Genomic DNA, 13,059 nt, shown 5'->3' with positions numbered 1-13,059 from the left:
CCCGCACGTCCATCCCTTCTCCTCTGTTTGCTTTTTATTAAAAAATAGATCGAGAAAATATACACGCTCCGGCCCATCCCCCACGGTGGGCTTCGGGGAGGCCACAGTCCTGCGGGGACGGGGCAGAGGGGACAGGGGGACCAGGCCAGCCCGGCGTGCCAAGGCTGCGGGAAACCGGGGGAACCCACGGCCTGGCCCTGGGGGGACGGGTCAGTCTGGCTGTGTCCCCGAGCAGGACAGGGGACAGGCGACAGCAGGGGTGGTTAAGGGGAACTGGGTGGGGGGGCCCCACGGGAGGACGCAGCCTCCAGGCTTGGGGTACGGACACAGGCCTGCCACCCCCAAAGGTCCTGCAACCTCTTCCTGCTGCACCCGGGACTCGGGCCGGGTGTGCTGGCCTCTTCCCTGGTTTGTCCCCCGCTGGCCCCGCCGGGCCACCCGGCCAGGGCGGCCACCCTCAGGCATTGATGGCCTTCCAGCGCCCGCTGTCCGTGCTGTTGATGCTGCCCGTGTTGTGGCAGGGCATGGAGGCGACGTCGTCCAGGTAGGCCACCCCGCCGGCCGCGTCGAACTGCGTGCTGGAGTAGCTGGCGGCCGAGGCCCCCGCTGTCCCCGCGGCCTCCGGGCCCGTCCCGCCGGGCCACCGCGTAGGGCTGGGGCAGGTGCATGTCCGGCTCCTCCGTCTCGTCCACTTGGCATTTGTAGGAGAAGAGGATCTTGGGCTCTGACCTGAGGGGGTGGGGGAGGCAGGGGAGCCCCCGCAGGTGACTCAGGGACGGTCCTCGCCCGGCAGGAGGCCACCTGGCGCCCGTCCCCCCAGCCTGGACCCGGCCACCCCTGTCCCTCCTGCAAAACTTGAGCCCAGCTGTGCTCCTCCCGGCCCTGCAGGGGCCTCCCGTGCCTGCTTTGTCACCATGAGATGGTCACGTGAGCCCCTGCTGCAGGGGACACACGTACATCACGACCCTGCGCCGAAGCGCTCAGCAAACACTGATGGTGGCCTTGGCCCTGCTCCCCCCATGACCCCTGCAGCTCGTGGGACTGTCCTCTCCCCGCTGACCAGGGCGACTCTCCAAGCAGGCCCAGTTTAGGAGAGAAGCCCTGTGTGCAGATCCGAGCTGGGGCTGGGGTCCACTCTGACCCTCGTCCAACTCTCTCCCCCCGTGGGAGGCCTGTCCCCCTCCCCACCCGGGTCCTGGCAAGTAGGGGCGAGAGGGGAGGGGACAGAGCACCCACACTGCTGCCACGTCAGGGGCCTGGAGTTGGACCCCAATCTCACGTGTCCCTGACACGTCTGCAGATAAACAGCCGCACAGCAGAGCACCCCCCCCGTCCCCTGTCCCCAGGCCTCCCCCGCGCAGAGCACACCCCCCTGTCCCCTGTCCCCAGGCCTCCCCCGCTAGAGTGCCAGCTCCCTGAGGGCAGGGACTCGTGTTCGCTTTGCTCCGTGTTGTGCCTGGTGGCTGCAGGGCCATGTCTGGTCCGCAGTAGGTGCTCAATAAAAGCTTGCTGCGTGAGTTAGTGGACTGTGAACATACAGAACGCAGAGCGATGTGCACAGCCCCCATCTGCTTTGTGGGGGAGAGTGTGTGTGTGTGTGCATGTGTGCACGTGTGTAAGCGTGTGTAAGTGTGTGTAAGTGTGTGCAGAACGATGTGCAGTCTCTATTTTCTGTGTGGGGGAGTGTGCGTGTGCACACGTGTGTAAGCGTGTGTAAGCGTGTGCGTGCCCTCGCCAGCCCGCCCCGCACTCACCCGAAGAAGCCCCGCAGGAAGGCCACATAGATGAGCGGCGCGAAGAAGCTGAAGTACAGGAAGGTGGTGGCGTCTACGCAGCTGGGGCGGGAAGCGGGGTCAGCGTGGGGCCTCTGCGCCCCGCCCCCACCCACGCCCCGCCCCACCTCGCCCCGCCCCCACCCAAGCCCCATCCCATCTCCCACGCCCCGCCCTACCCCAAGCCCCTCCCCATCCCCACACCCTGCCCCCAACCCCACGCCCCATCCCCCCCTGCAGCCCTCCCCACCCAGGCCCCACCCCCCAAGCCGCCCCATCCCTGTCCCAAGCCCCTCCCCATCCCTCGCCCCGCCCCCACCCCAAGCCCCGCCCCACCGTACCAGAGCCCAATGTCGAAGCACAGCAGCGCGCTGCCCAGCCCCCACGCCCCGCCCCACCTGGAGCCCCGCCCCCGCCCAAGCCCCTCAATGATGTGGAAGCACAGCAGCGGGCTGCCCAGCCCCCACCCCAAGCCACGCCCCATCCCCACGCCCCGCCCCCACCTCAAACCCCGCCCCACCATACCAGAGCCCCTCCATGTGGAAGCACAGCAGCGCGCTGCCCCGCCCCCGCCCCAACCCCACGCCCCGCCCACACCCCAAGCCCCGCCCCACCATACCAGAGCCCCTCCATGTCGAAGCACAGCAGCGCGCCGCCCAGCCCCCACGCCCTGCCCCACCTGGAGCCCCGCCCCCACCCTAAGCCACGCCCCATCCCCACACCCCGCCCCACCGTACCAGGGCCCCTCGATGACGTCGAAGCACAGCAGCACGCTGCCCAGCCCCCAGCCCCGCCCACGCCCACGCCCCGCCCCGCCGTACCAGGGCCCCTCGATGACGTCGAAGCACAGCAGCGCGCTGCCCAGCCCCACGCCCCGCCCACGCCCCAGCCCCGCCCCCAGCCCCGCCCACACCCACGCCCCGCCCCACCAGAGCCCCTCGATGACGCCGAAGCACAGCAGCGCGCTGCCCAGCCCCAAGCCCCGCCCACACCCACGCCCCAAGCCCCGCCCACGCCCCAAGCCCCGCCCACACCCACGCCCCGCCCCGCCATACCAGAGCCCCTCGATGACGCCGAAGCACAGCAGCGCGCTGCCCAGCCCCAAGCCCCGCCCACACCCACGCCCCAAGCCCCGCCCACGCCCCTCCCACACCCACGCCCCGCCCCGTCCACGCCCCGCCCACACCCACGCCCCGCCCCGCCATACCAGAGCCCCTCGACGCCGAAGCACAGCAGCGCGCTGCCCAGCCCCAAGCCCCGCCCACACCCCAAGCCCCGCCCACGCCCCAAGCCCCGCCCACACCCACGCCCCGCCCCGCCGTACCAGAGCCCCTCGATGACGCCGAAGCACAGCAGCGCGCTGCCCAGCCCCTGCAGCAGGTTGAGCAGGGCCAGGATGCCCGCGTAGACGTAGAAGCTCCTCCGCGCTGGGGGCGGCGGGGGGGGACGGTGAGGTCAGGTCCTGCCCCTGCCAGGCCAGGCCCTGCCTCCCCGACCCGGGGTCCCCTCCCCGCCACCCAGCGGCCACCACGCGGCCCCGGCCCCGGCCCGGGGCTCACAAGGCAGGGAGATGCGCTCCTTCAGCCGGGTCTTGGGGAGGACGACCACCAGGGAGTAGACCTGCGGGGACACAGCGGCAGCGGGGCGCTGAGCAGGGCGCTGGGGACAGCTGGGACGGACCCCGAGGCCGGCGCGAGGCGTCCGGTCCCCTGCCCGGCCCTGCGTCTCACCAGGAAGAAGAAGCAGGAGCTGACCAGCCAGAACTGGCGACCCCCGTGTCCGTAGATGTTGAAGTCCTCGGCAGACAGGTGGGCATCGGGGTAGAGGATCTCCAGGGTCCCCTGCAGGGACAGGAAGGGACAGGAAGGGACAGGGTCTCAGACTCTCCCACCCACCGAAGGCCCCTTCCTCCCTGGGCACACTGGGGCCACAGGGGCCGGACCCACGGGGGGCAGAGGGCCAGCCGGGGCCACCACCCCTCCCCTGCACCGTGACCTACTGGCTGCGGATCTGTGACACGTCCCCGGTCACCGGCACCCCGGGTGGCTTCTCAGGTGCCCTTAAAGTTTGAGACCCCCCGCACCTGGTGACCATTCGAAACCGGGCCCGGGGACCGGAGGATGAAGATGGCCTTTCCTCCCTGACGCCCGCCCCGCCCCCGGCACCCCCGGCCCCCGCCCACCCTGGCACCTGGGTGACCGAGTATGCCAGGGACAGCACCGTGGTGATGACCAGCACTCGTTTGATGCTAGATTTGCTCTCCAGGTGACCTGGAAGACGACACACGCCGGCCAGTGAGCGGCCGCCGAGCCAGGTGACCCGGGAGGGGTCAGGGCCGGCCCGCGAGTCCCCAAGCCCGCACGCGGCACACGCACCGAACGCAAGGCCCAGGATGACAACGCTCAGCTCGATGGCTAGCAGGAAGAAGCGGGTGATCTCCCACAGGATCTGGACACAGAGCGACGGGCAGGGTGTCAGCCCGGGGGGCCGGCACCCCACCCTGTCACCCCCCTCCTGTCACCCCCCTCCCAGGCCCGGCCTCCCCCGCCAGCCTCTCCCCCGCCAGCCTCCCCCGCCAGCCTCCAGCCACACCTTATCAGCCACGGTAGCCGCATCCGACGTGCTCACTGTCATGGATACCACGGCCCGGGCAATGCCCACCAGTGCCACCACGAACACCTGTCGGGTGACAGAGGGAGGGAGGGAGGGAGGGGGCGTGCTGAGCGGGGAGGGAGCCCCGGAGCCCCCGGGCCCAGCACACGTGCACCCCAACATCTGCAGGAGCCTTGAGTGCAAACCGAACATGGAACCGGGGAGGGGGCCAGCCGGGGTGGGGACAGGGAGGTAGGAACAGGACTCCAGGTGGGCGGTGAGGCTCCCAGGCGTGGAGCCCCCCCCTGCCCCCACTGCTGGTGGCCTGAGGCCCAGCCCTCCGCTCTCAGGGGGGACCCAGGCTCTGGTGCTTCGCAGCTGTGACCCCAGGCAAGCAACTCACTGCACCTCTCTGCCTCAGTTTCCCCATCTGTAAAATGGGTTGAAAATAGCAGCCCCTGCAGTGGGTGGATGGGAGGGTCAGACGGGGTTAACAGACGGGGCAGAAGCCGTGCCTGGCACCCGGGAAGGGCCGAGGACACGCGTGCAGTTAGCGTTGTCAGAGTCATGGTGCCTGCATTCCAAGACGCAGGGGACAGGGTGACAGGAGGCTGCAGGGACCTCCGGGTGAGCCGTGTTCAGTCCCTGTGGCATCTGTCGCCCCCCTGTGGCAATAGCGCCCTTCCTCCCCCTGGTCCTTTATGTAGTTCCGGGCGAGGGGGGTTCCCCCGCTCCTGGCTTCGGGGATGGCGTGGGAGCCCCCGTGGCGTCACTGAGCCCCTGAATCCAGCCGTGCCCAGAGCCCTGTGGCTTCTTGGTGTCTCAGTCAACACCTCTCCTCTGGCTCCTGGGAGTTGAAGCCGAGTTTTCTGACACAGAGGAAGGGCCCCGACTGACACCAAACTCTGTCCTTTGTGACCACGGGACAATATCTTAACATCTGCTGAATAGACACACTAAGGGGTCGGGGGTCAGAGAGGCAGAAGGGAAGCAGGGAAGAGAGGAGGCCTCAGTTTGCATCCAGCCCGCCACCGTGTCACAGGGGAGGGGACATCAGTCTGCTAGTGGCCCCCTGGGGCTCCCCAGGCCCCCTGCCTGCCCACTGCCCGCCGTGACCTGGCGGGAAGGGAACTGGCCAGCCATACCTGGAGCCACCTTCTCAGCCACGGCCCTGCCACCTGTCCCAGCAGGCACAAGGCCTGCTCCAAAGAGGCCTCGTAGGATCGATGGCCGGCTGGCATTTGTCCCCCACTCAGCGTCCATCTCCCCCTTCCCCCCCCTAATTTTAGGAACCACCCGGCCACCTCCCACCGTCCACACCGTCTGGCTGAGCCGACCCTACGCACTAGCGCCGCAGAGACCGGCTCAGGGCTGAACACGGGACGCAAGGTGGGCCGAGGAGAGGAAGCCCCGGGTCTACACTGGCACCGTCGGGGAAGAGGGACTCTCTGCTGGAGTCCGCACGGGCAGGATGTCGGCTCCAAGCAGCTCTTGGCCATCTGTGTCCCCATACGGGGAGGACTCCCCCGAGATAAGGCCAGGAGAGAGCAGAGACGCGGAGAGACGGCGACCCCCAGTGACATCCTCTCGTCTCCTGGATGCAGCCGTGCCTGAAGCCCGCCTTCTAGTCCGGGGGCGGGAGGGGGGGCGGTTCATTTCCCCTTTCTCGGCTTAACGCGGTTGGAGGTGGCTTTGCTGTCGCCAGTCGCGGGAACTCACCAGGATGTAGAAGGTGATAAAAATGGGGCTAGGGGTGACGCGGATCTTGGCCCGGGCGGACGGAAGCTTCCAGAGCAGGAAGATGAAGAAGAGCACGTTGGGGACGAGCAGCAGGAGGTCCCAGTACCGGACCCTAGCGGACGGGGACAGAAGCTGCCTCACCACGGCGTGTGCACCCGGCCCCCAGAATGCACTGACGGGGTGGGGGGCAGGACCCGGGGACACTGCCACCCCCCCTCACCTGGACGTGCCGATGTCCTTGTACAGCAGGAGCAAGCAGCGATGTGGCACGCTGATGTTTGGTGCCGGGGGCGGGGGCAGTGCTGTGGTCCCGTTGTCCCAAATCACCATCCTGCCAGCCGCCGGCCCTGGGGGAGCACACGAGCCGTGTGACCTGGGCCCCTGCCCTCCTTCCCCTGAGTCTCGGATACCCGGGGGACATCGGGGGGCTGCACAGAGCACACCCGGGGACCCCTCCCTAATGCTCCCTCGTCCCGGCCACCCCCCCCCCCCCCCGCTAACAGAACCCCCAGCACGAGCCACTCGACTTCACCCGGAGTCCCTTCCATCCTGCTCCCGGCCCTGCCCCTCACGTCCTCGTCCTCCCCACCCCGTGCCTCAGTTTCCCCCTACAGAATGGGGGTAACGACAGCCAGAGCGTGGGGACACGGGGCACGTCCAACGGGGCATGCACGTGGCAAGTTCTCACGCCAGCGGGACCGACTCGGGCGCCACCTGAGTCGCACGAGGCCACACAGCTTTGCCACGTGCCACAGCTGGGCATCGTGTGCTCCTCAGTTGGACCCTCAGGCCCTCGTCACCCTGGGAAGGCAGACACCAATGGAGGGGACATGGAGCCGTGCCTGGGACACGCACGGGAGGTCTCCACGTGAAGGCAGGTGTCGGGGCACGAACACGTCACAGGTGCCAACGTTTAGAAGGACAGTTTGGACACACGGGCCTGACGCCCCGGCACCTCGGCTTCCTACCTTCCGTGTGACTTCGGGTGGCATGGGATAAGAACTTGTAAGTGACTTTGAGTTGGGAACATCAATGACATGCGGGAAGGAGGGAGATTCTACAGCCTTGTCCCCTGCGGAGGAGCAAAGTCCTGGTCCCAGAGCCAGCTCCCCCAGGCGGGGCAGGGCCTGTGGCTCCCCCACGCTGAGGATGAGGTTTGGGTATGGCAGACTCCGCCCCTTTGGGGATGGCAGACTCCGCCCCTTTGGGTCCGGCAGACCCCGCCCCTTCACGACACCCGGGAATGTGCACGTGATCTCAGCCTGGCCAATCAGAATCTGCCCTGAGACTTTTGCTCTCGTTACCCGGAAATGTCCTCCTCCTGCTGAGATCCGCCAGTCAGAGCTATGCCACTCTGACCCCCCAAATTGGGGACCCACCTGAGGGTAAAGTCAACACAGAGGAGGACAGAGCTGAGACAGATACTGACGAACTCGTTGGAGCCCCTGGATCCAGCCGCACCTGAAGGGGACTTTTCAGTTATAAAACCCAAAAAATTCCTCTTTCTGCTTAGTAGGAGTTTGACTGATTTCCCTAATTTACCACCCAAAAAACTTCCGGCTAACACAGGGGATGGAGCTGGACAGCTCTGGGTTGCAGTTCTTGTTCCGCCACCCGTTTGCTTTGTGACCTGGGGTGAGTCGCCCCCCCAGCCACCCCCCCACAGCCCACACTAGCGTCATGGGACCCGGGGGGCCCGTGCTAGAATTGCCACCGTGTGCCAAAGCTTGCAAAATAACTGCAGCAATGATTTTAAAAAAAGCAAAATCGTACATTTCCTGCAGGCAGACCTAGTGCCAGGTGCTTTACAGTTGGTAATACGCTTGACAGTGACCCCAGCCACTAAGATAGAGGGGACGATCGTTGTACCCATTGTACAGAAGAGGAAAAGAGAGGAAGAGAGAGGTCGGGTCTCCGGCCCTCTCTGCCCTCAGTTCTCCTAGACACTTGGTCTAACACACCCCCTCCCATCATGCTCGTGACTGACTTTTCCTTCCGATGAGCTCCCGGCCTTGGGGACAGAGAGATAGGAAAAGGGGAAGGTGACAAGGCCGCCTGGGGGTGGGCGGGGAGGAAGGGGTGGGGGAGGTGACTCTCAGAGGAGGATTCCAGAGGGATGAAGAGTGCCCGAGGGCAACTCCAGCCCTCTCAGGACCAAACAAATGGGGACAGTCCCTCTCTGCCACCTGGGAGGGTGTGTCCCAAGCTCATTAACATTCCAGGGGCCACTTTCCCACCCTTCCTGGCTAGCCTGGGGGCAGGATGCCGGCGGGGTCCCAGGTCAAGGTCTTGCAAGGCAGGGCCTTCCCCTCCCTGGGCCTCGGCTTTTTTGTCCATCTCTCATCCGTGCAATGGGATTGACCAAACCTCACCCAGAGCCACCGGATGGGCTGTCCCCGTGTCCCCCAACGTGTCCCGCCCAGCAGGCTGTGAAACTTTCCAACCCTGGCAGCAAAACAGGATGAGGGAAGGCTCCGTAGGACCGAGGCCCCCTTCCCTGCTGCCTTGGGGGGAGGCCGGACACTGTCCTAGGCCTGAGCCTGGGCCCTCCGCCTCCAAGCTCTCTCGTCACCTCCTCCGAGAAGCCCTCCTGAACTGCCTGCCCTGGCTACGTCGCCTGTGCTCTCTGCACAGCACCGGGGCGCCCCGGAAGCAGCCCGCGTGCACGTGCTGGCCGCGTCCCCCCACGCGTGCTCGTCCCCGATCCCCTCGGACAGCACCTGGCCCCAAACAAGCTCCCGACACGGTGTCGCGATGTGACCCCGCGCTGTCCCCGCGCCACGCGCGGCCCCCCCGTTGCCCGGCCGCGCTTCCGGGGCCACCTCGCACCCGACAGCCCAAGTCGCCTGGCGGGCAGCGGGGTCCCCCGTGGCGGAGGAGGAGGAGGAGGCGACAGGATGTCCCTGTCCCCGGGGACTGTCGCAGGGCTCCCTCTCCGGCCACGCAGGACCCGGGGAGCGGGTCCCCTCCTTACCTGACGGCCCCGTGTCGCGCTCAGGCCCGGCCGCCCATCCGCCGCCGCCGCCGGGGCCGGCACAGGCCGCGACACTCCGGCCACCAGCGCCGCGGGGAGGCGACCGCGCCGGGGAGCGTCGCGCAAGAGCCGCGGGCGGCCGGCCCCGCGGAAGTGCGGGTGGCGGAGCCCGGAAAGGCGACACGCGGTCAACGCCGCACAAGCGCTTCCCGGCCGCGGCGACCCGGGAGGCAGGACAGACCTTTGCGTCCAGGCAAAACTGCGAAAACGCCCACGGTCCCAGACTTGCGGCGCCCGGGCCCGCCCCCAGCCCCCCAGCAGCCTATAGGAATGGAGCATCTCTGAAAGAGCGCGGAAGCGACCAATCAGATTCCAAAGGGGCGGGGCCGGGCCGCTGCCCTCTTAAAGAGACAGTAGGACGGTTCCGCCGGCAGGAGCGCCGCCGCCGCCGCCGCGCCTGCAGGGGTGACCTCTGACCCCAGAGGCGCCTCCCTCTGAGTGCCCTTCCCCCGCGCCCCGCACGCACCGTCCTGCGGCCACACTGGTTTCGGTTTCTGTTCCTTGAACGTGCTAAGCTGGCGCCTGCCCCTGCGTGGTGGCTGCTTGTCATGTCACCTCCCCGCCTCCCAGGGCTTCCTCTGCAGCCTGGCCGGTGCACCTGTCCCGTCTAGGCCACCACGCGCCTTTATGTCCCCCGGAGCACCCTAATTCTCTCACCGGACTAGTCATCGACCGGCTTTCTCTGCAGTCATTTGTCTGCCCCCACCAGAGCTGGGGTGTCATGAGGACAGAACTGTCCCTGCCATTCCCTGCGGCATCCGGTGCAAACTGTGGGCGCCCAGGGATGACAGTCACCCCGCGACGCACACCCCGTGACGACACAGCTGTGCTGGAAGGAGACCGGCCCCGTTGTTCCCCCAGCTGGTGCACGTCTGCACCACCAGGGGTGCATGGTCTTGTCCCCAAGCCAACGGTGACACTCCCTGTGGTCACTTGGGATTTTACCTGGGACTTTCCCCGCCTAGACCTCGGTCAGATGTTGGAGAAGTTTCAGGGTTCGCCAGAGCGGCCGTGCCGTGCCTGGCTTGGTGATAGCCGATGACCACGGGGACAATGGGCTGGGGGACTCACCCACCGGTCCCCAAGCTCTGCCAGGTGATTATTCACATCCCTCCTGGTCACATTCAATTGGCCTTGGGGGGAGGCTGGACACTGCCCTAGGCCTGAGCCTGGGCCCCGTCTGTCCCTCTGCCTCCAAGCTCTCTCTCCTTGTCACCGCCTCCGAGAAGTCCTCCTGAGCTGCCTGTCTCGGCTACGTCGCCTGTGTTCTCTGCACAGCACTGGGGGCCGACGGAAGCTGCCCGAGTTCACATGCTGGCTGCGTCCACCCCACGCGTCCTGGTGACCTCCAGGGGACAGGACGCTCGCAGCCTGCCACGTGCCACAAAGGACGTGTCCTTGGGCACGTGTGACCAGCCAGGCCTAACCACTCCCGTTTATCTTTCTTTGCCTGTTTTCTGAGACTGCAGGCTTGGGGGAGGCGGGACCGGAGAAGTTTTCTGTCACCACAGCAATGCACAATTCTGCATTCGGTGCCCTTGAGTTTTGGAGCCCGTGTGGGGGTTTCTGTTGGAATTTATGGCTTTTGTGGAATAAAAGGGCGTCTCTTTCACTTCTCTCACTTCGAGACCAGAGACAGCGGCTAATTCCCTGGACACACAGGAGAGAGCGTGACCTCCTCAAAGGTCAATACGTATCGGTTGAAGCGACAAAGATCTCCATTGTTCCTCTTTGTCCCCATAAAAGCAGCACACCACTTGGGACCTCCTTCTCTTTTTCTCTGAGATGCCGTGCCGTCTCCCTGCTCTCTCTTTTCCCCTCCTCCCTCCAAGAAGATAAACTGTTTTTTACTTGTGTTGTTGTTCTCTAATTTATTTATTTGCTTTTGTCCTTATGATTTCCCTTCTCCTATTTTCCTCTGGGTTTGTGCTTTTTTTTTTTTGGAGACAAGTCTCGCTCTGTCGCCCGGGCTAGAGTGCCGTGGCGTCAGCCTCGCTCACAGCAGCCTCAACCTCCTGGGCTCAAGCGATCCTCCTGCCTCGGCCTCCCGAGTCGCTGGGACTACAGGCATGCGCCACCACGCCCGGCTCATTTTTTTCTATATATATTTTTAGTTGTCCAGCTAATTTCTTTCTATTTTTAGTAGAGACGGGGTCTTGCTACATTGCCCAGGCTGGCCTCGACCTCCTGACCTCGAGCGATCCTCCCGCCTCGGCCTCCCAGAGTGCTGGGGTGACAGGCGTGAGCCACCGCACCCGGCCCCCAGCCAACACCTTGACTGCAGCCTCCTGAGAGATCCTGAAGAAGCACCCTGCCCTGCAGACACTGAGGTAATTCAGGATGACTGTTTTAAACTGCTAAGTTTCAGGATAATTTGTTATGCAGCAATGGGTAATTAACATAAGCCCACCCACCCAGTGGGTAATTAACATAAGCCCACCCACCCAGTGGGTAATTAACATAAGCCCGCCCGTCCACCCAGTGGGTAATTAACGTAAGCCCGCCCGTCCACCCAGTGGGTAGTTAACATAAGCCCGCCCACTCAGTGGGTAATTAACATAAGCCCGCCCATCCACCCAGTGGGTAGTTAACATAAGCCCACCCACCCAGCGGGTAATTAACATAAGCCCGCCCACCGACCCAGTGGGTAGTTAACATAAGCCCGCCCGTCCACCCAGTGGGTAGTTAACATAAGCCCACCCACCCAGTGGGTAATTAACATAAGCCCGCCCATCCACCCAGTGGGTAGTTAACATAAGCCCACCCACCCAGCGGGTAATTAACATAAGCCCGCCCACCGACCCAGTGGGTAGTTAACATAAGCCCGCCCGTCCACCCAGTGGGTAGTTAACATAAGCCCACCCACCCAGTGGGTAATTAACATAAGCCCGCCCACCACCCGATGGGTACTTAACATAAGCCCGCCCACCCACCCAGTGGGTAATTAACATAAGCCCGCCCACCACCCGGTGGGTACTTAACATAAGCCCGCCCGTCCACCCGGTGGGTACTTAACATAAGGCCGCCCACCCACCCAGTGGGTACTTAACATAAGGCCGCCCACCCACCCAGTGGGTACTTAACATAAGCCCGCCCACCCACCCAGTGGGTACTTAACATAAGCCCGCCCACCCACCCGGTGGGTGCTTAACATAAGGCCGCCCACCCACCCAGTGGGTACTTAAGATAAGCCCATCCACCCTTTCTTCTCCAGCTCCTCCCTGCCTGCTCCCCTCCTGCACGGGTGCCTGGCTAAGGGGGCTGGGACCCAGGCCGGCCCCTGCTCGCCTACCCCGAGCTGCTCTAGCTGGAGGGGACCCCAGCGTCCTCACTCGCTACTCCAGCCTGGTGCAATGCACCGATCCCCCCTCCCGGGGGTCAGCCCGAGGGATCCCCAAATGCACGCGCGCTCCTATCTCATCCTGCCCAAACCACCTTCCTGGGCTCCCACTGCCCTCCGGAAAAAGCTCAGGTTCCCCGGGAAGATCCCCTGCGATCTGGGTCGTCTGTCCCCGCTCGAGTCGTCTCCCTTCCCGGGGAAGTCAGAGCTGCAAAAAATCGCTGCTGCAGAAGCTGCTGCTGCGGTGCTTGCAGCATCGAGCCTGAGCTTTCGGGGACGTTGACGCGTCTGCTCGGAAGACGGTGAGACGCCCCCGGTTGCCGCGTCCCCGAAATGCTCCAGGTCGCGCGGCAGCCGGCAGCCGGGGACCGGTCGCTGGGCGCCCCGCGGGAGGCCCGGCTCGCGCGCCCGGACGAAGGCCGAAGGGCGCATGCGCAGAGCGCTAGGCGCGCACGCCCGGGCTCCCCACGGGGCTCGTAAGCGTCGTGGGCGGGGCCTCTGGGCATCGTGGGCGGGGCCTCTGGGCATCGTGGGCGGGGCCTCCGGGCGCCGCGGGGAGACTCGGTGGCGTGGGCGGGGCC

General features: G+C 65.5%; 1 protein-coding gene across 1 annotated transcript; it reads right to left on the bottom strand.

Moving 5' to 3' along the window:
- Window positions 1-367: 367 nt before the first annotated feature.
- TPRA1 (transmembrane protein adipocyte associated 1) lies at window positions 368-9,910 on the bottom strand. The gene is given in 12 exon segments (XM_045534260.1): window positions 368-628; window positions 630-729; window positions 1,755-1,835; window positions 3,097-3,199; window positions 3,332-3,392; window positions 3,503-3,613; window positions 3,963-4,042; window positions 4,148-4,220; window positions 4,365-4,451; window positions 6,084-6,216; window positions 6,325-6,451; window positions 9,605-9,910. Coding segments are annotated over 11 exon segments (1,110 nt in total). The 5' UTR covers window positions 6,435-6,451; window positions 9,605-9,910; the 3' UTR covers window positions 368-457.
- Window positions 9,911-13,059: the final 3,149 nt, after the last annotated feature.

Source organism: Lemur catta, chromosome 21 (genome assembly GCF_020740605.2).
Source record: "Lemur catta isolate mLemCat1 chromosome 21, mLemCat1.pri, whole genome shotgun sequence".
Lineage (NCBI taxonomy): Eukaryota > Metazoa > Chordata > Mammalia > Primates > Lemuridae > Lemur > Lemur catta.
Note: the sequence above shows the minus strand (reverse complement) of the source record. Positions and strands in the feature narration are given on the sequence as shown.